At 44.7% G+C, this 23,017-nt stretch overlaps 1 protein-coding gene across 1 annotated transcript in view; it reads right to left on the bottom strand.

The window, feature by feature from the left end:
- Window positions 1-23,017, bottom strand: part of LOC144821712 (uncharacterized) — an 83,432-nt gene that overhangs the window by 4,931 nt on the left and 55,484 nt on the right. Inside the window, exons 2-4 of the mRNA XM_078678928.1 lie at window positions 15,736-15,794; window positions 14,885-14,936; window positions 12,682-12,740 (exon numbers count right to left, since the gene is read on the bottom strand). Of these exons, the coding sequence (XP_078535054.1) occupies window positions 12,682-12,740; window positions 14,885-14,936; window positions 15,736-15,794 (170 nt within the window). The remainder of the gene's footprint in view (window positions 1-12,681; window positions 12,741-14,884; window positions 14,937-15,735; window positions 15,795-23,017) is intronic.

Genomic DNA, 23,017 nt, shown 5'->3' with positions numbered 1-23,017 from the left:
GAAGTTGGTTCAGATGGTCAGTGCTGTGAGATGGGCCGTGGCCTTGGTAGCAGTCATTGGTCAATTGAGTTTGCAGAAATGTGACATGTCAGGCATCAGCAAGTTCTTTGAAGAGTCTTGTCTTTCTCTGCCAAGTACATTCTGTTCTGACATTGATGAGCTTTTTGAATACCTGCTGACTCCGAGGTGGTAGCCTAGTTCTGACAGTGATGAGTTTCGGCTCGGAATCAAAAGGCGGACAGCTATAGTCACGTTCCACTTGTTCTGGAGTGACTATTAGAGGCAACATTTCTTGTTTTGTTCTCCATCCAATGTCTAGCTTGAGGGAAAAAATTTATCTAGGGTGAGTCAGGAAGATAGAGCAGGACTCGGAGTAGTGGACAGTGAAATGCACAGAGGTGCAGCTCCAATGCAGCTCCAATATGGAAATCAAATAACAAGAGAAGACAGTGGTGATGGGTTTGTTGTGGTTCAAACCAGAAAGACAGAGACACACACAAATAAAGTAAGGAAGAAAGTAACAATTTGAAAGCCTGGTTGTCAGGGAAGAGGTGCTCGTCCTCAAACTCTGGTGGTTCGACCAGAAGTAGCAGGTCATCTAACAGTAACACACTACTTCCGTCACCTAAATCGCTCACCTCTTCATGCTGTGATTCAGGTATTTTGTAATCTGGTGGTATAAAGTACTGATTCATTTTGATCATAGTTAACCTCTTCACGCTTTCAGGAGAGAGACAGGTCCTTTTCACAGTTACAATGGCACCAGCAGCACTGAAAAACGCTCAGAAGAGACACTTGTGACAGGGCAAGCCAGATACTTTATCGCCAGCCTGCTGAGCACTGGCCATTGGCTTCTTTTCCCATAACAATACACCAATGGGCTTTGATCCATGAAGACCTCTGTTCTGTCATCCAGATAGGCCTGGACCATCCGCTTAATGTTTAGGGGTGCTCCGATTTGCTTGGCCTGTTTTGCCTTTGCATCAGCAATGGACTTACCATACCCTTTTCGTAGAAACCAATCCGTTGACGTTTTTTGTGTGGCTGATGATCCTGTTGTTGTAGATGTTATTGGTAGTGTTGGTGACTGCTGGAAGCCAAACGCACTGCTCTTAGGCTCTGAAGTAGAACTTGACTCTGGATGCCCTGTAGTACTTGTTCTGGCCTCGGGTGGCGGGCCTCTAATTAAGAGACGTTTGTTTTCAAAGTCAGTGGCTTCCTCAGCTATCAAAGTTTTGTACTTGGCAACATCCACTTCTGAAAAAGGAATTACTGCATTTCTGTTAAGAAATACTTTGTACCGTGGATCCAAAATTGTGGCAGTAATGTAATGTGGATGTGACACAATGTTATTTTGTATTTTCAGATAAGCGAACGGCTAAGGTGTCCGCCAAATAATATGCGTCTACTTTGTCATCCACACCTGCATATGTTTCAGACACCTCCTTCAGCTCTTGCTCTAGCATGTGCAACAATGGAATAGCTTGGCCCATAGTACAGTCCTTCCTGCTGGCTTCATGTGTGAAGACCTCAAAAGGAAGTAGCATCTCTGTCAGGCATTTAACAAGGTCCCATTGGCCCATCTCAACAGTCATGCCTTTCACAGTAGGATCCCCTAATCTTTTCATGACAAAAGCATTGAGTGGTATGTACTTCTCAAACAGACAATCAAGCATGTAATAAGTTGAGTTCCAACGTGTTGGCACCTTCTGGATGAGTGCTTTGACTGGCATTTTATGCTCATGTTTAATGACCCCCAGCTGCTTCCGGGCTTTAAAAGAATGCTTGAAATATGTGCATAGTCTTCTGCAGGTGGTCAGTAAGTTGCTGACTTTGCTTTCATTTTTCAGCAAGTCTTAAACAACAATGTTAGTGCATTGTGCCCAACACGGGACCCTGAAATAGTCACCATCTTTCATTGCCCTAACTACATTACTTCCATTGTCAGTGGCAACAAAATTAATGTTAAGCACTCTTGGGCACAGCCACTCAAAGACCTTGCTGTTAAACTCATCCAAAATGTTTGCAGCAGTAAGAGATTTCTCCATAGCAAACATGGCTACAGTTGCATGTTTGCGAGTGTCATTAAAAATCTCAGCAGTGTCAACACCTGCAGATATCTTTTCTCTAACACCCGAACAAGAGATCCAGTGTGCAGTGATGCACATGTAATCAGTGGCTTGGCAACTGGTCCACATGTCTATTGTCAGGTGGAGTATCTGAACAGCACTCTGTTTTAAGGTTTTTCCAAGCAAACTTCTAATGCCGGGTGAACTGGAGGGTGTGTGTTAAATTTGACTCTGTGCAGTACCACTACCTACTTCTACTGAGGTGGTGCTTGTGCTGGATGTAGGACGCTGCAGGGCCTCTGCTAATGTAAATATGGAAGCTGGAGGTCGTGTTGGTGTTACCTGTTTTGGAGGTATGCGTGCTACATCCTTCGCAGCCATTTTGGATAGGGTAATAATGCTGGTCTCCATCTCCTCGGGCCAGGAGCGATGTTCGTGATGACTGGCTCATCATCATCATTATCCTGCTGTTCTACATAAGTGTAAGGCTTTCTGGAACCTTCCTTTTCCCTAGCCTGGTCTTGGGATGTGTCTCCCTCTCATGCTCAGGTTGTTGTGGCTCCCAAGTGACATCTAGATCATCGGAAGGGAGCTTGGTGAAGTACTCGATGGACTAACAGTTCTTTTCCTTGCTGGGCATTTGGAAGGGAATGGATCTCCTGAATGAGTGGCTTCTTCTTCTTCTTCCTCTGCATGAGGCTCAATTTCCTGAACTGAGTCTACTTAGAGAGGAACAACAACTACTATTGTGGGTGGTGGTTGCGGCTGTTGTTGTTGACCACTTATCTGCTGTGTTTCCTCCTGCGCTGATTGTGTACTACTTTGAGATAGCGATAAGTTTAGGTCATGCTCAGCTTCACTGCTTTCCGCCATTAGGCTGGCTACCTCTTCCACACTCATCTGCTTGGGCCTAGATTGGTGGGTTGGGCCCGACTGATGCGGAGGTGCTGCCCCCAGCTTAGCACCTGGACACCGCTGCTGGAGGCGTCATTTTTGGTGTCCCAAAAAAGGTTTTGGGCGGCACACCAGACTTAAGTGACACTTCCTTCTTCTTCTGTTCCTTCTTCTCAATAGCAACTGTCTTGGTACTGGAGGACCTGGTATCTGCTTTCTTTGGGGGCAACTTCTTCAGATGTCAGCAGCACTCAGTTGCACAAGTTGCAGAGATGGCTGGTCAGGTCACTCACACGTCACGTCCTGTACAGCGGCAGGACATCTGTCTGACATCACAATGGGCGATGATCACACACCTCCTCCTCAGTCTTTTGTGCACCTAAAAGCAAAAAAGCCAGAAGAACATCAGTCAAACTAAATATAATATATAACTTCTTAGTGTGTGGTGGTCACAATTATTACATTTTTGTATCTCAGTGAACAACAACAGTGTAGCCATTTATGAGACTTTGACAACAAGGCCCGGGCTTTCCTGGTGTACTGTACTGTGTACACTGAGGAAGAATAAGAATAGCATAGAACAAAAACATAAATGTAGTGGAGCCTGTTTGCCCTAAATTTGTGCATCACGTGTGATGGATGCAGCATTAGGGAGCAATAACAACACATACACAAAAGAAGGCATTTATTTAACACACCCAAAAAGTGAAATATACCCTAGAAATAAAACCCACATTTTGCAATTCAATCCAATGCCATCCATGCCATACATGATGTTAAAATTCAACAGACAACACAAAGACAGTTGTTTAACTTTCATGCACCCATGATGATTAATGAGTAGCACCTCTGGGCCTACTGGCAGACTAGGCCACAAGCTTGGAGGCATATGGCAAAAGCACAGTGGCTGGTCCCACAAAATGGCCACCACCACATGGCCAGGCCACTCACAAAAACAACAAAAGGAATACAAGACAGACAATGCAGGCCTATGGAAAAAGCACAATGCCTGGCTTCACAAAATGGCCGCTACCCACATGGTCAGATGTCACATTCCAGCCCTGATAATGGGTAAAATCCGATGAATGAGCGTGGTATGTGTGCAAAACTACATGTCCCAGAATTCCAGGGACGACGAGTCTCCTCCTCTCTTTTTCCTACTTCACTCTCCTGCCTACTTATACACTTCCTGTCTCTGACTCAGGTGCCTGTCACCTGATATCATCGTGAAGCCTGTGTTGGATTACCTTGCTTGTTTGGCATCGAAGCGGTAGCGCATAGCCGCGCTGGATCCCCTGCAAACCGCAAGACTTATTGATGGTTCAGCGCTCTGTCGCGCTGACCCCCAGAACCCCGTGACGCGCTGGAAGCTGAGCAGGAGGAATTGTTTGTTTAGATCAGCGCGTGAAGCACTGATCCTCTGAACACCGAGACGCGCTGAACGTGGAGCGCGAGGATTTGTTTATTTAGTTTAGCGCTCTGTCGCGCTCATTCCTGAATCCATTTCATTTATTAGTTTTAGCGCGTGCCGCGCTGGATTAGGGACGCCTCTTACAATTGGCTCTAGGAGCAGACGAGCAGAAGTATTCTCTGCTGTTAACCCTGGAGGAGTGTGGAGGTGTTATCACCGTTCGAGACTGTTGCTGGGTTGATTCCTTTTTATTGGATATAATGCTCGGAAGAGTTGTCTGAGCCTTCAGACACAAGCATCTGGGCCCAGAAGCTCCTCTGGTTGCAGATAAGTACAATTGTTGGGTGTGAAGCAACATCCAATCAAGTACAGTTGATTGCTATCGACATTCTGATTTAGTAATTATCGCCTGTGAACCTTTCAGTTATTTTTCTTTCTTTATTTTTCTCTTTTGTGCCGTTTTCTTGAGAAATACTTGCGGCAGTTATAACTGTAAGTTTATGTTCACACATAGTCATATTGATAACCCCGCAGTGGTGTGTATGGTATGTATGACGTGTCCTCTCTTCCCTACAGGATTTATAGCTAGTGAGGAGTGATTCCCAGCAGCTTCCAACCAGTCCAGAATTGCTGATTCAAACTTCTGCAACTTTATTGTTTATTTATCCATTTTTCCCCTCCCCCTGGTGTGGTGCCCCCTGTATGAGTTTCACGTTAACTCACAGGAGGTTCCACATGGGGAGGAAGGAGAACAAGCATCGGTCATCGCTCCTGCTGTATCCGGCTTTGGAGGTTAGTTAACCCATGTTCACTTCTTGACATCAGGCCACCCACCACAATAACAAGAAAGTGAATACAAAGGACAGGAACAGGAAGTTGGGGCCTCTGTGGAACTTCCTTCCTCTTTTAAAAAAGTGTCCAAAAAAAAGAGTCAATGCTCCAAAAACTACAGCCAAATGACAACCTTAGGAGTTTTTTTAGCAAAATGAACAAAATCATCATTTTCGAGAAGGTCTTATGCTGCTCAAGAGATATTGTTCGCCAGATTGCAAATTCTGCGTTCTCTGCATTGCGAACTGTACAAAAAGTAGTTACCGCGTGTGCGAATATGCATCTTGAGCGCCCGAAGAAGACAAAAACTGTAAGTCCGCGTTGTCGCGCTGTGCAGAGTTGCCAAAACTACGAGAGCTGAAGGCCTAGGGTTACCTACTGGCTGAAAAGCCCTATTTATTTTACACACACCCAAAAACTGAAATTCCATCACAAAAAACACATTTTGCAATTCAATCCAATGCCATCCATGATGTTAAAATTCAACAGACAACACAGAAACAGTTTTTATGCACCCATGATGATGACTACCTCTGGGCCTACTGGCAAACCAGGCCACAAGCTTGGAACTGAAGCCTATGACAAAAGCAAGCACAATGCCTGGATGGCTCCACAAAATGGCTGCTAGCCATCCACAACTAAAAGAAATGGAAGACAGATAATGCAAGCCTATGCCAAAAGAACACTGCCTGTCTTCACAAAATGGCCGCCACCAACATGGCCAGGCCACAACAACAACAAGCATTAGCCAAGGGGAACAAAGAAAAGACATGCAGGCCTATATGGAAAAAGAAGCACACTGCTAAACTACCACCACAAAATGGCCCAAGCCACATGGTCACTCAGAATCACAACTGGCCACGGAAAACAATGAACTAAAGCAGGCCAATATATGACCAGACAAAGGAGACCTGCTAAAGAACACAGCTTTAATACAAAAATGCAAAAACGAAAAGGATTGGAAAGTTACACATCATCCAACAAAGGTATTTAAAACACACACACACCCAAACAGTGAAATGCACCACAACCACATTTAGCAATTCAATCAAACATTTCAAAGTAAAACAACATAAAATGGCATAATGTAGTTTAAAAGCAAGTCAATAGTTGCTCTCTAGCATTTAACGCCCAAGTAACGAGAAGATGACAATATAGGGAAGGTCACGCCCCCTCTAGAGGTTATTCCCTAGGGACAAATAGGCATAATCAGACATCTCAAATAAGGTCAGTTTTTAGCAGCAAATTTGAAAATAACATCATAAAATACAATGAATTAAAAAATATACATAAGCTAAAAAGCAAGGTTAAAATAGGTAATCATTAACAAATCGTGAAATTGATCATGAATAAAACAACATCGTCTCAGTTCTTTGTCCCAGCTCCTCACTAAACATCTGCGTTTGCACCACATTGCAAAAAGATATTTTGATATAGCAACAACAACAACCAGGTGCGTATCATACTTTAGAAATCTAAAAACCTCTCTATAGTTTCTTATTCTTAAATTCTTGCATAATTGAAGAATCCATTTGGATCAAGCCATGTGATATGCAGGGCAAAAAAAGATCACATGGATTTCCGTCTCTTCTGACTCATTGCACCCGGGACATAATAATTTATTGGCACCCACCCAATTGTTAGGTAATGCATAGAGGAGGAGCATCCCGTGCCGTAATTGAAGGAATAATTTCTTGGCTACAAGAGGTTGAATCAAATCTAATACCGGCTCCAGGCTATAGTGCGATTTTACGTCTAAGAACCTGGAGGTTAGACTAGATAGATTAGTCGATTGGATGATACTAGTCAGTCTATTGTCTTTCAAGGCAGAGGTTAGTGACTGTTTGGAAATAGCAGGACATGACTCCTCAGGTACAGACCACAAGTCATTTCTCCCTATTTTACGAAAAGTATCCTGAATAAAGGACAGCCAAGGGATCTTCCCCGCCCCCAAATTTGACATAACCGATTTAAGTTCTTCCCTATAATCTTCCAGCTGTGACGTGCTGCATAGCCGTCGCCAGTAGATGAGCGGGCAAGATGTGATCAAGTCAGCAATGGGAGCAATACCCAGGTCCATCCTTAAGGGGTTTAGGGGGTGCTTTGTGGAAGACCCAAGAGTTGCCTTAAAAAAGTATTTTCTGTCACAGTTAAAGTATTAATTGAACAATGGCCCAAGAGTTCGGCACCGTATAAAGTGGCTCCCCTAGTTTGTACCTTATATATTTCAGCAGGGGGGCCCATAACCTTTACGGCACAGCTTCTATGAACTTTTAAAATCCCCCACTTGCTTCAATCAATTTTAAATTTGCCTTAGTAATCTGCGGCCCCTATTCCATTCTCTCACTTAGGGTAAGGCCCAAATACTCAGAAACAGGCACCCTTTCTAGAGGCCTTGAATCCATTTTAGGGTGTGGGCAGTTGGTGGTGTCAGCATGAAAGACCATATACTTTGTCTTCTGTATATAAACCTCCAGATTCCGTTTCTTACAAAACAAGCTAAATTCCTCTAAGACACGCTGCATCCCCATAGGTAATTTAGATAGGAGCAGCATGTCATCCGCAAACATTAAAGCAGGTATTCTGCGGTTAGCGAGTTTTGGTGAATCTATGTCTTTAACAGCTAGAAGATCCTTTATTAGCCAGTATAGGAAGAGGGAGAAAAGAGTTGGTGCAAGCACACAACCTTGTCTCACACCCTTCTCTATGGGGGATGGAGCTGAAAGTTTCCCACTATTCCTGAATCTTATGTTGGCAAAGGTACATTCATGTAAGCGTTTAAGCTTTAAGTTCAATCCTATGTCATCCATGCCCTACATAATGTTTAAATTCAACAGACACCACAGAAACATGGACAAATGGGTACCTCTGAGCCTACTGACTGAAAGAAAAACAACTAGGCCCTTACTGAAAGTACAGGCCACTTACAACAATAATTTTTAAAAGCTATGAAAATCCCAGAAAACTGTAGGTAGAAACAAGCCCCAATCAACCAAACATGTACACCAATTTTCCAACTTACTTGTAAAATGAAATCTCAAATCCAAAAGTCCTCAAATCCAATCCAATGAAATGATGCATTAGACAGACACAAAAAGTGATCCTTCCAGCTCCAAATCCAAATGAAAGTGAACAGCACATGGACAAAGCACTGGGAGAAGCCTGCTGGACAGGAACAGAAAGTTGGAGACTCAGAGTCACTTCCTTCCTCTTGAAAAAAAGAGTTTAAAAAAAGGTCTCCCTGCACAAAAGACTACAGCCAAAATCGCAATATGAGGAGTTTTTCTGAGCAAAATGATCATTTTCGAGAAGGTTTTATTATGCTCGAGAGATATTCTTTGCCAGATTGTAGTTGCTGCGTGTTCGGGAACGTGCTCTTACCAACACTGCCGACGGAAGGAAGATAGCGCGTCCGAATGACGTGTTTGCACAGTCTCGCGGGATCCTGCTGCCAGATTCCAAACCTCGTGGCGCACGTGAACGGATAGAAAATCAAGTTGGCGAACGCAGAATCACGGCAAGTCGTTACTGTGCCCACGAGAACACATATTGAGCGCGCGAGGAAGAAAAACAGCTACACTAAGTTGTAGATTGCATAGTATTTGGTAACTACGCACTCTGTGTGAATGGCTAAGTCACAAACTCTGTGAACGGAGCGTAGTTCACCGCCCAGGCTTAGTGCAAACCCTCTTCCAGCCAGACATTGAATTTCTAACACGGCGTGTAAGTCCTTTTCAAGCAACAGCCACAATCCTTGTCAGAGTGAACCACAAAAGTCACTTAATTAACCTTTGCTTGACCCTCTGGTAGCTTGGCACAAAAGCAGTCAGGCTTCATTTAGAGGGAATGTGTAAAGTATGTGTGCAGCACTCAAAAAGTAATAAAGTGAAAGCAAACACAGGAAAACGTCCACTCCACATTACACAAATAGACAACAAAGTGACAAAAAGTCCAGTCAGTAGAAACAGAGATTCGTCATTTTAAAGATTTAAGTAAGTATATCAGCACGAAGTGTCACTCAGGGTTATCTGGGCGTGCAAGACCAGGTGAAAGTCATAAGTTCAGGCCGACCGAGCTGAAGCATGGGCCAGATACAGGGACCAGGTTAGTCCTGTTGAAAAATGTACCTACTAAAGTGCAGAGCAAAGAGTTATGTTCACAGTGCAGGAGGTTGAGCGGAGCAGAGAGAGAGTCTCAGATGGTTGTCGCTGTAGCGTGAAGGTCCTGTTGGGCGTTCCGGATAGTCATTACTGAAACTTCGATTTGGTGGTCACTGCGAGTTCAATGCTGTAGTGCAAAGAGCAGATCTTATGTTGCCAGTTGTCGCTGGTAGTCGCTGTAGAAGGAAGAGTTGGGTTCATAGGATTTTTGCATTGGTGGTCGGCATGGACTACCAGATCTTGGCAGGAACGGGCCTGTTCGTGGGCTTGAAGATGCAGTGCGCGCAACGAAATTTGTTTTATTTATTTAAGTGCTTACTTACCTGTAAAACTCTGTAATCAATACATTACTACCCCCCACCCTGCCCCTCCCCCTGCCCACGTCACCGCCCTGCAGTAACTCCTACTGCCGACCGTTACTGATTTACAGGCTGTCTACAGAGCGTGTTACGACCTCAAAGTCTTCTCGGAGGAGTAACCCATACTACTGGCAGTGTTGTTATCCAGTGTCTACATGAAAAGTTATCCCACCACGAACATATCCATCCAACAATGGACTAATCCTAAAAGTAGGTTTGATACCTAAACTACCGGAGCAATTGATCGTAGGGAATTATCCATGCCTGAATAGTTTGGTTCAGGAGACACAAAAAGAGAGAGAGACATGGTGGAACACTGCCCTCTTCTCAAAGGATGAGGATCATGAGTGGCCACCCCCCAAACACCGGAAAAGCTGAAAGCAGACAAGAGAAGAGAGGAAATGCCCTTTTAGAGTCTTTCCAGTCTTGAAGGATGAGCCCTTGTGGGACACAGATAGAAATGTTCATGCTGCACAGAGAGAAGACCCCATTGTACCTGAGGCTTGAAATGAAGCCACTTATCAAGAAGATCCCCTTCAAGTAGGTCCCCACTTTTCCCTTAAAGATGGTCTATTATATCGGAAGGGTGGGATGTCTCAAAAGCTCCAATTATTGGTACCGGGACCTTTCCTGGAAAAAGTCCTGTTCCTAGCCCACAGTCATCTGTTGGGGGGCCATTTCAGCAAAAAAAAAAAAAGAAAGCCATAGTACAAAGTTCTATTGGCCTGGGATTTACCAACAAGTCAAGAAATACTGTTGTGAATGCCCCAGTTGCCAAACAAATAGCCGTAGTAAACCTACCAGAATACACCTGAGACCTCTGCCTTCATTGATGAGCCATTTTGTTGAGTGGGCATGGATATCTTCGGCCCTCTCTTACCATACCTGAGTGGGTGCTGTTATGTTTTAGTACTAGTTGATTACGGCACGCGTTTACCTGAGGCAGTTGCCTTAAAATATCCAAATGCCTCCTACACAGCTGAAGCCATGATGAACATCTTTTCCCGAGTTGGGTTCACTGGAGAAATATTAACCGTCCAGGAAACCCCGTTTGTTTCTAGACTAATGAGCCAAGTGTGTTTACAGCTGGGGATTAAACAAATACGCACGGCCGCTTACCACCCGCAAACAGATGGACTTGTAAAAAGTTACAATGTCACTTTGAAGTGTACAGTAGAAAAGCTCTTAGAGTTAGAAACCAGGAAATTTGAGGAAAAGTGCAAAGTACAAAAAAGTACCGGATATCCCCCCTTGGCACTCTTATATGGCAGACAGTCACGTTCATTATTAGACATGGCTCGGGAGGTGTGGGAGAAGGAGATTGATGGAGCAAAGCCCCTCTTGGAATGTGTGTTCAACCTTAAAACCCATTTTGGGCATATTCAAACTATAATCTGAAATAATTTGGAAGAGGCTCAACAGCTCAGCGATATCATTACGATAAGAGAGCAGAGGATCAATAATTTACAGTGGATGATTCTGTCCTTTTGATGAAGGCCTCTATCAGATCATAAACTGCTGGGTCAGTGGCAAGGGCCTTATATAGTTCTGAAGAACGTGTCACCTGTCAAATGTCGGATTCAGCTTGATCCCATTAGTAGTACTTCTCAAATATACCACATTAACTTACTGCAACAAATGGGAGGGAGCTCACCCAGTATGATGGATATGCCCCAAGAAGTAATTCCTCTGTTTTATCAAAGTATAGATCCAGAGCTCCTGAAATTCCTAAAAGAAGAATTGTCACAAAATCTTCAACCCTTAAATGAGGTATTTTCTCTCCATCCAGGAAAAACTACCATATTAGAACACACCATATAAACTAATCCGGGAGAAAAGGTTTGTTTACGGCCCTATTATATACCTGAAGCTAGAAGGCATACAATTAAATAAGAGGTTCAACAGATGTAACACATGGACATCATCAGACCCTCAATAAGTAAATGGAACTCCCCAATTGTGTTGTGCCGAAACCAGATGAGCCGGTTAGGTTCTGTATAGACTTTCATGAAGTTCGATAAGATCTCAAAGTTTAACATTTACCCTTTATCCCCTGTAGATGAAATGATAGAACGAATGGGTAAGGAGAAATGCATTAGCACACTAGACCTTTGCAAAGGTTACTAGCAGGATCCCATCAGGACTCACGACAAGGAGAAAACTGCTTTCTCCAAGCCCGATGGTTTATAACAGTTCATCATATTACCTTTTGGCTATTATTTGGGTCTGTCTACCTTTCAGCAGATGATAAATGTGATCCTCAGACCCCTTGAAAGGCATTCGGCAGCCGATATTTATAATATTATAATCTAGAGTGGCAACATAATGACCATCTTCATGCAGTCATACAAGCTCTAGACATCCATGAACTCAAAATCAACCCGGCTAAAGGCCTTTAACCGCCCAAACAGTCAAATATCTAGGCTTTATTTTGGGGGAGGGTAACATCCAACCCCAGACAGGCATTCGAATCCCAAAAAGAATCCCTTACCTCAGAACCCATACTAACAAGTCCTGCTTACAATCAGCCCTTTGTATTGCAAACGGATGTCTCAGAGAGGGGTCTTGGGGCTGTCTTGCCACAAATAAATAGGGGAAGAATAATGAATCATGTACATAAGTCGTAAACTTTTTCTCCCGGAGATGAATTATGCGGAGAAGCTTTGGTCATTAAGTGGGCAATAGAGACCTTGAGGCGCTACTTAGAGGGGCGAGAGCTCACACTCTTCACAGATCAAGCCCCTCTTGAATGGCTAGCCCATAATAAAGGCAATAATGAAAGAGTATTGCAATGGTTTCTAGTCCTACAACTTTTCTGTCTTCATACACAACACCGGAAAGATACAGACCAGGCGAATGCAGATTTCCTGTCAAGGTACCCACAATAATTCGGTCTTACTAGAAAGACAGCTAGGGTAGAGGGATGTGAGGAAGACGGCCCGATCAACTGTACTTACCCGAAAGGGTGAGGGTGACTCCACTCTCCGCTCGTCGCCAGCAGGAACCAGGATTCCATCTGTGGGAAAAAAGGAAACAAGTCATTCACAACCAATTCTGCAATAACCCCAGCCCTCATATGTTACAGCAGTGAGGTGAAGAACCAAGAGAAAGGAACCAAATGCGGAGGGCCAAGGAAAGAGGAAAAGGACAGGAAGTCAGGCAGGACGGAATGAGAAGGCGGAGAATGAAAACGGAAGGGAAAGAGATCTCACCGGGAGCTCGGAGCCGAAGGAGGATACTGCAGAAACACAGCAAGTTGGACAGACGGGTCCCAGCCAGTCGGAGAAAGTGAGGGAAGACGCCGAAACGAAGGAAGCTCCTGAGAGGTGGAGCGAGGAATGGTGGAGCCCCCTGAGGATGCTGAAGGGCAGCTGGCGGAGTGGGTGAATCAGTGCAGGATGTGCGGGCTGTCTTTAGGGGAGGAAATGAGGAAGGGACATGGGGAGCACAGAACGGGTCTATCTTTTTTTTTGATTATTCTTTTCTCTTTGGAACATGGTGTAGGCACATGGATCTGGCAATGATTACAGAGCGCTCAGTGTACGACACCAGGGGTAATCCGCGCAAATGGAACAAAATCTGGTCAGCCTGGAATATATTCCGAGGAGAAATATGTGAACCGTTGTCGGAATCTAGTACAGATAGTTCAGATGACGAAGTAGAATAGGAAGAGGGGTCGGATTAGCTACGAGAAATTGTGTGACTGAACCCCAGAACATAATGTACTACTGTGGAGGACAGAACTGTATACATACTCAAATTTGTTTAACGGTGTGGATGTGTAACTGCTGTCTAATAATTGTCCTGATTGTCAAGGCGAAGTTTGATTTAATAATAAACATTTAAAAAAAAAAAAAAGGTTTTAGATCACAATTCCTCAGGGACCAAACATGATATTCCTACCTGCTCCCACACAACAATGATCGCTTTTTAAATATAATAAAGTAACCCATTGTTATCTTATGGGACAATTAGGCCTAGAGGTAGTGAAAAACAAATTTAGGAGTTTTTCACTACCAGAACATGTAAAAACATAAGAATACATGTCAGCCTTTTTACATACCATACCCCATCCCCATGGGCTGTTGCAGGGCCTATACTAGGGGTGACTTATATGTATTAAAATAGAAGGTTTAGGCCTGGCAAAAGGTTTATTTTGCCAGATCAAAATGCCAATTGAAACCCGCCTGCAGAGGCTGCAATGGCATGCCTGGGACTTATTTAACAAGGCTACTTAAGGGGGTGGCACAACAAGTGCTGCAGGCCCACTAGTAGCATTTAATTTACAGGCCCTGGGTACATGTAGTACCACTTTAATAGGGACTTCGAAGTAGATTAAATGTGCCAATCAGGTGTAAGCTAATTTCATCATGTTTAAAGGAGAAACAGAAGCACTATAGCACTGTTTAGCAGTGGTAAAGTGTGCTGAGTCCTAAACAACAACAAACACCAGTTCAGAAAACAGGAGGGAGGAATGGAAAAAGCATGAGGGTGAACCTGCAAAAAGGGCCAACTCCAACAGCAATCATGTCTACATATATTACAATGAGAGCAATTTGTTTAGCCTTTGCTTCAGAACAACTGAATTGTCAATATGCCTCAAATTATCTTCAGTGCTCATATGAATTATTGGCTAATGCACCTCCATTGTAAAGGACGATGGCAAACTAAAAACGCTACACAATTGCTCTACACGAAAATGGCATAATGAGGTGGTAATCCTTGGGGAATCGTTGTTTACAATGCGGTGTTTACACTGCACGACCTTTACCACACAGCCATTACAACGCAAGTCATTACAATGACTTGCGCTGGATGGCGCTCTAGGTTAAGGAATAGTGTGATTTTCTATTCCAACACCTTCCCTACTGTTATGTGGGCTGGAGTTGGAATAGAAAATCATATTAATCCTCAATCCAGCGCCCTCCAACTCAAGTCGATGTAACGACTTGCATTGTAAAAAACGCGATGTAAAGTACCGCGATCAAAATGATTGCGTTGTACTGTCATACATCCGTAATCTTTCCTAGTGCAAAAGACTACACTGCCGATGGCATACCAAAGGTGCAATAGGCTCCAAACCAAGCAAAGAAATTGTGGTCCTGCCCAGTGGTTGGGCAGTATAAGTGTGAGGAAGATGGCCTAACCCCTTGTACTTACCTGAAAGGGCAAGGGTGACTCTTCTCTCCACCGGCAGGAACCAGGATTTCATCTGTGGGAAAAAAAGGAAACAAGACATTTACTATCGCTTCCGCAATAACCCCAGCCTCTCACATGTCACAGCAGGGAGGTGGAGGCCTGAGAGAAAGGAAGCAATTGCAGAGGGCCAAGGAAAGAGGAAAAGGACAGGTTGCAGGAAGTTAGGTGGAACAGAAAGAGAAGAAGGAGGATGAACACAGAAGGCAAAGAGATCTCATCAGTAGCCCAAAGCCAAAGGAGGATGCTGCCGAAACCCAGCAAGAAGGAGAGTCAGAGAAAGCTAGGGAAGACGCCGAAATGGGGGATGCTTCTGAGAGGTGGAGTGAGGAATGGTGGAGCCCACCGGTGGAAACCAAAGGGCAGCCGCAACTATGGAGAGTTGCTGCGGATTGGGTAGGTCGGTGAAGGATGGATGGGCAGTGTTTAGGGGAGGAAGGAAGGTAGGGGAATGGGGAGCATGGAAGAGGTATATTTTTTTGGTTGGATTCTTGTTTTCTCTTTGCAAATCCTCCATAAGTGATATAAAGGCACAATAGCCTATTGGACAGTGTGAAGAAACACTGAAGTCGGGTGAGAAGTTCCTAGAGATGATCTATACTGTAGGAACTTTGTTATCACCGATCATTTTCTGATATTAGGATTCTTTCTATTTGGTGGTTATAAGAAAAAAGGATTACTTGGAGCGCACGTGTCCTGTAATTACCCTGCACAGCCCCTCCATTTAACTATCCTCGACCCAAACACCTCTTCAGAGAAACGGTGTGTTTACGGGTAGAATAATAACCACTATAAAACCTAATCATCATACTTACCGCTGCTTTGTCTCCTCTTCTCCAAGCCTCTGGGAGGCACCACTCGGAAAAGGAAGAACCTAGAAGAGGAAGAAGAAAGAACCTGACCATATTATTTCGGTTCCTCAATAGTCCATAAAAACTTCATCATCTTTAGGGGAGGAAGTGAGGAAGGGACATGGGGAGCACAGAATGGGTCTATCTTTTTTTGTTGATTATTCTTTTCTCTTTGGAAAGCCTCCATAAGGTTTAAAAAGGCACAATAACCTTTTGTACAGTGTGAGGAAACACCAAAGAAAACTTCCTGGTTACAGTTCTTATTCACACATCTGCCACCAAAAGAACTAATTACCTGAACCCCAGATGTGACTATTACAAGAATATTTACCTCCCTTGTCAACTAACTGAAGAAAGGGTGGGCAAGAAATGAGGAGAATGAGCAGGTTTCTGACTTGGTATAGCCCTGAATATATTTGATTATTTTCATCATTCATGAATCTTCTGATAGCAAGCTAAAGGAAAAATGCAACGCCTGTGCTCCCATGTACAGCCCTCCTCAGCCACTCTTTGTGTGTCCTAATGAGATTACTACTGTACTCCTTCTGCATGTCCCTCTTCTCCCTCCCTGTATCATGATGCCATGTTCTCTGCTCTCCCGCACGCCTTCTTTAAGCCCCTTTTGTGTCATTGTATCTATGAGAATAAACAAACAGTATCCCAACTGGTGTTATTACAAAGGCGAATAAACATGTATGTAAAATGCATTACGTGGACAGAAACAAGGAGACTCAATACATTTTTAAAACGTGCTCATGGCATTGTATATTTGGAAGACAAAATGGAGAAATACAGTTGTAACAGCACTGTATGTAAATAAATAACAAAAACAACCCGAATTGGACTAGGTGCTCAGCATGTGCAAGTGACACAAAAGGTGGCGACACAAGTGACAATTGTGATCAGGATGTACAGTGCATGGTATAGAGGTGCTTAAATATATACAGCTAATAACGAAAACATTGTGGCTCCAAATGAATTATAATGTGAAGGTTTGTGACAGGTTAGGTGGATTAATTTGGATGAGCCACACTGGGGAATGCGCCATCTATTGCGCCGAACGGTCGATGACGTTTCGATCCTTATTGGTTAGGATCATCTTCAGGACCGGGTTGTGGTTGATAAATGGTGCTGTACATGGAAGGAAGGAAGAAGGTAAGGATGGGGAGGGAGGAGGGTGGGCGCTAGCTCTGGGGATCGTTAAAAGGATGGAGGGTAGGGCAAAAGGCGGTACACGGGTGGCTGGCGGGGGAATGCCTGGGGGAAGGGGGATGTGTAAAAAGCGTTAGAGCGCGGGTGCATAGGGGGTGGCGGAAAAGCTGTGGTTGGGAGTAGGGTCGGAGGCCTGAGGGCAGATGCAGGGCACTCATGGAGGGTCACGGTACGAGGGTGGATCTGTAGTTGAAAAGGAAAGGGGAACCAATGGATGGAGGCATCAAAGTGGGCCAATTGGGTGGGTATGTAGGAGGGAGAAAGCCTATCGGGGTGAGGAGTGAGGGGAGGTGGGAGGAGGGTGTAGACGGGTCTCAATCCCAAGGATGTGGGCACTGGCGAGAGTCACAGGGATAGGGTTAATAAGCAGAGAAGCGGGAGGTGGGTATTGGCGGGTCACAAATGCCGAGTGTGTGGGCACTGGAGGGAGTCACTGGGATATGGTAGGCAAGCAGTGAAGGCCAATCCGAAGTTGAAGACCAGGATGGGAAGCGAGTGCCGACGGGGTGAAGACAAGCGTGTGCGGGTGTGGGGAGGGAGGAAGAGACGCCGGTAGCCAAGCGCGTGTATGGGTAAAGGCACTGAAGACCTGGTAGCAATTAGGGGACCCAAATCACTGGAGGGCCTGGGAAGGCAGCAGAGCGTCGTGTGCGATCCTGCGGGAAGAGGGGAGAAGAGGGGGCGGTAGTTAATCGGTGAAATTGGGCGGGAGTATTCCGGAACGTGAATAACCGCTAGAGCCCTTGATTACCAGGCTATGAAAGGGATTCAGCGTGTTGGGTGACGGTATCCAATTTGCGATGGCGTGAATTCCAACAAGGTACAGTGGGCCATGCCTTGACAGAACCTAGATGAGGAAAGAGGCAGGGAAGGGCTCAGAGGGGGTTGGCAGACCAAGAATGGGCTGTCAGGGGCTGGGTGGAAAAGGGGCTTACCTGGCGCTGAATGAAGTAGCGAGGGACGGCTGCGACTCGCCACGTCTGTGTGCAGATTGCAGTAGTCAGGAGGGTTGGGTCGTTTAAGGAAAGCCTGCTGGCTTCCGGGAGGGGGTGTGGCAGGGTCACGTGTGCGGCTGTGGGGCGGGCCGAAGCAAGAGATGGCTGATGTGCATTGGTGGGGAAAGGGAGGTGGGGAGGAAGAGGAAAAGGACGGCTGTGCACCGGAGAAACAATAAAGCATGTCAATTACCTCAGTGCATTATGCTCGTATACAACACAGGAATGTTTAAGAAAATGCACTTTGAATGTAGTGTGACAACAAGAGGAAAAGTATATACAAAAATATTGTTCTAAAAAAACGGCAGTTCCAGCGATCATTTGTTTAACACAGGTATTTAAGACAAGCATTCAATGGAGCAATGGAGTAAGGGGACAACTGCAATTGTATGAAGCAATCATGGTCAGAAAAGGATAGCATGTATATATAAAGTAAGGCAGATAGACATGTAGTTCATAGAGGTACAGTAATACAGTGGGACATAGTTAGATGCAGTCATGTCTGTATCCCAGCGAATGACCACAGAGAAGAAAAGGAAAGAGTGTAGGGGTGTAAGTTGTCTCTAGTGTAGGAATGGCGGTTCAAAGGGGCAATCTCTTTACAAAGTCTTAAGCAGAATGGGCTGGTTAAATGGAGATGGTATTATTCTATTCATCAATTGTGTTCAGGCCCTGATTGACTGAGTTACACAGAGTAATCCATTTGCATTCGCACCTGTTGAGGAGGGTTTTAATGTCTCCTCCCCCTGTTGGCAGAGTTGGTTTGCCAATCACCTGCAAGCTGATGTCCATGTCTCGGTGGTTCTTTTATAAGTAGTGTGTGACCAAAGGTGTGGTGAGGACTTTGCAATTGATTCTGCTTTTATGCTGAATGATTCTCTGCTTGACCATCTGCGTTGTTTGCCCCACATAGATCAAGTTGCAAGGGCAGCGGATGGCATAGACCCCGTTCTGTGACCTGCAGTTGGTGTGGTTTTTAAGTTTGTACGTTCTGTCATTGACCTTGCCACACCTCCTTCTGGAAGCCAGCAGGCTTTCCTTAAACGACCCAACCCTCCTGACTACTGCACTCTGCACAAGGATGTGGCGAGTCGCAGCCGTCCCTCGCTGCTTCATTCAGCGCCAGTTAAGCCCCTTCTCCATCCAACCCCTCGCAGCCCATTCTTGGTCTGCCGACCCCCCTCTGAGACCTTCCCTGCCTCTTTCCTCGTCTAGGTTCTATCGAGGCATGGCCCACTGAACTCAAGCCGTCGCAAATTGGATACCGGCACCCAACACGCTGAATCCCTTTCATAGCCAGGTAATCAAGGGCTCTAGCGGTTATTCACGTTCCGGAATACATGTCTTGTGGCCAGAATAAGGGTCAGCGATTATAATAATGTTCAGTCCTGAAGATGGTCTCGCCTATGAGAAAATAGAGACCTAAACGCCAACCTATGCTTTCTCTTCTATGATGTGTTTTAATTTTTATTGAGAAGAAAAGTGTTGACAATTGTTACAGTGAAGGCGTTTAAATATGTACTGTTACCTTCTTGTCATATTGTTTGTATTTTTCAGTACCCTTTCTGATTTGACAACAGATAAAGTGAATCATTGTTTTATATACACCCGTTTCAGCTCTAATTTGTGCTTAATCTTCTTTCATTTATGATCTTTTTGCTCTGCATGATAAGTAATGCTTTTTCTTGTGATTCTTACATGATGAAATGATATAGCGATATTAGTTATTGAAAGCTATTAATGAGAAAAGGCAATAATTTGGGTGGGCTGAAATTCAATTGTAAAAATAATTTAACTAGATTCCAACTAAATCCCTTGAAGGCATATTTACCCTATTGTTTCATTTTGCCCAAGCCCTCAAGGGTAGATTGGGTTGCCCATTTTTGTACAGATCTCTGTGTGGCACATGCAGGCAGCAGTCAAGACCCAGGCAATGCACACCGAATATCAACACTGGCCCATCCTCTGTACCAAAGATTGCTGTGTATAGTGCACTGACTGCTGGATGTCTCTCTTTCATCTGCCCACCCCCAGATCCTTGTCTTCCTATCCAATGCAGGCACTGATCATCTGAGAGAGTGGCATGATGAATGATTTTGGCTGTTACAAGGCTGGCTTGACCTCCATCCACAGCAATGGCTGCACCTCTGGGAGCTCTGCCTCTGATTATTTCGCAACTAGAAGGCTTTTTCTGACATTGCTAATATAGATTCTCAGTTTTGGGAATTTACCAATACATGTTTGTCAATAACAATTCTCAGGCATTTTTCTATATGTGTCTGCCATTATCTAGATGGGAGAGTGTTGTAATAAAGATGAAACTGAAGCAAGGTAAGTTCAAGCACCTTTATTCTGTCTTTACAACAGAGAGTTCTTTCTGTTCTATAAAATTACCACGTGCACAAAGGGAGGTGGTACTTGCACGGCAATACCTTCAATTTGGGTGTACGACTCCAGTTTTTCACTGCTAGGATAAGATGATATTGTAGCTTTTTCCCACTCCTTGGCACCAATGCAAATTAACGGGAATGCACCAATGCAAATTAACGGGAAAATGATTTCTCCCACTCCTTTTCGCTGAACTTCCTCTTGGGTGTTCCAAAATATTGAAATGTATGTCGTTGGCAACTCTTTCCTTCCAAACCCTTCCCCTCACCTGAACAGAGAGTTGCTATTTACTCCTGTACTGCTTGCAGCATGAGCAGTGTTTGACGCTATGAAAGAGTGCTAGGCCCAAGCACCTGTACTTTACCCATTTCCTTACTGCGAAATACTATAGCAAAGGTCCTATTTGGAAATGTTAAGACTATATTTTACACTTCCTGCTGGATGATGCGACTTATGCCTGACACCTTGCAGTGAGGATAGGTTAGCGCTACCTTGTGTTGGCCTTATGCAGTATTCTTAAACCGGACCAAACAAACTTGCCTAGAAAATCTTTTACAATAGTATATTATCCCCATGAGAACACATGTAGAACGTGATTTTCAACTAAACGAAATTATGCTCATTATAGGACTTACTATGTTTAACCTCTCTGCATAGGGATGTGTGTGTGAAAGTAAACGTTTGCTGTTTGAGAACAGTCTAGTTTTTTAGACGGGAGAAGTGCCACAGAACTTGGAATATCAGATATTGATGATCAAGGCCAACCTCATCAACTCCCCTTATAAGCCAACTCATAGCCTGTGTCTAATCTCCAGAACCACGAAGGAAAGTCAGAAATAAGGGGAACATGGGGTGAAGAAGAGACAGAAAAGCACACCCACCAGCAGGTTGATTGGACAAAGACCTGAACTAGACTCTCAGGTTACAGGTGGAAAATGTTCACACATTTGCAGCACCATGGCCGTAGGAACACAGAGAGACAGGAACGAGGCAAGCATTTCACCAGAAACTGACCAGAGTAGTGCCGGTGCGAGAGGGGGATTCCAAGGACCTCCTGGTGACCATATCCCTCGGCAGACACAGGCGGGAATTACGAGACCGCTTGCTGACACTAGCAATAATATTAAGTGTATTCTACTGAATACAAGATCAATGGGGAAATATAAATATGAAATTGAAGATATGATACAACTCTTAAAACACTTAAACTAAAACTTCTGCCAACCCTGGCCAACTTTTAAACACCCCGCCACCCAGGAAAAAGAGGGAAAAGAGCAGGCTAAGCCACTTCCCCCCTTTTTTCTGCCCCACCTGCCTCCTTGGAACAACTGTCTCAGTGCTTCTGAACATTCAAAGTCCTGGCTAAAACCTCCCTGATTTCTAAAAGATACAGGTCCATGCTCAAACGTGAAAGGTGCACGCCACCCCCCCTAAAAAACTCTGCGGTGTCAAAATGTATCTCTCTATAGGCAAACCTGCCAAACTCCAGCTCCCTACAAAAACGCACCATTTCTGTGTGTAACTTCCTCCTGGCTCTATCTACAGCTCCCGGATTCACTGCACCTCGCCACTCCCTGTGGGGAACGAACTCTGTCCAAATGACAAAGCACCCAGACCACTGTTCCTTGATAAGTGCCAAATCCCACTTCCTGTTGCTCATTAAGACTATCCCTTTTTCCTTACCCAAATCTTTTCGCCTAAGTGAAGGACTAAGATATCCGGACACCCCCCTTCCCTCAACAAACTGTTTAAGCATTGAATAAGATCCTTCCAAAGCACGCCCCTTTCCTCTCAATAATACATTGAAATGTTTTTTTATTAAAACCCAAGTTTTCTCCTAAATAACTTTGCTGAGCTTGGATCTGGGCCCACTTCACGAAAGAGTGCCCCACAATCCAAATGGTCATCTCCCTGGAACGGGGGCGGCTACAGAACTTGTAACGAGAAAAACGGTGTGAACTTAAGCAATCGTACCAACTGAGTTAGCCGCCCCCTTTGCAGTGCGCAAATATCACTTATAACAGTCAGATGACCACCTCCCGAGCAGCATAATGTCCCCTCGCCCCACCCCCTGTTCCTGGCTTCAGAAGCCACACCAATCCTGAAAGAATGAGTCTCAAAATCAGCTCCATCAATTCCTAGGTCTCCTAATGCTTTATGCAACACTGACAGCACTTGGAACACCGTCACTCTGTTCTCCATTTCATGTACAAAAACTAGCCCCACAGACGCCATGGAGACCTCCCTCCATTTCATCCCCCACCTGCAGGGGCAAGTGGCAGAGGAGAAAAAGCCTTCAGCGACACCCACTTTCCCAAACCCCTCTGATCCATTTTCGACTTACGCAACCAAATCCAAATCCTCTCCCCTCTCTGAACCACATCCTCCCAGCGAATCCCCCCACCCTCTTTGTCCCCCAGCAATTTCGACACCTGAAAAGCCCCGAAAAACATCCACACAATCACTGTGGAAAATAGACATGCCTCGAATTCATTTGTGCACACCTGCGGTAATACAAGTAAAATTCTTCCCAACTGATGCCACGACACAGGTTTCCTAACCCGCTGGGATTGACCCTGTTCCCTGGTCCATCCTTCTAACATCGGCGTGCCTAGCTCCCCCTGGTTGGAGCATCTGAGATAAGCCTCTGT

This window comes from Lissotriton helveticus, chromosome 2_2, assembly GCF_964261635.1.
Source record: "Lissotriton helveticus chromosome 2_2, aLisHel1.1, whole genome shotgun sequence".
NCBI lineage: Eukaryota > Metazoa > Chordata > Amphibia > Caudata > Salamandridae > Lissotriton > Lissotriton helveticus.
Note: the sequence above shows the minus strand (reverse complement) of the source record. Positions and strands in the feature narration are given on the sequence as shown.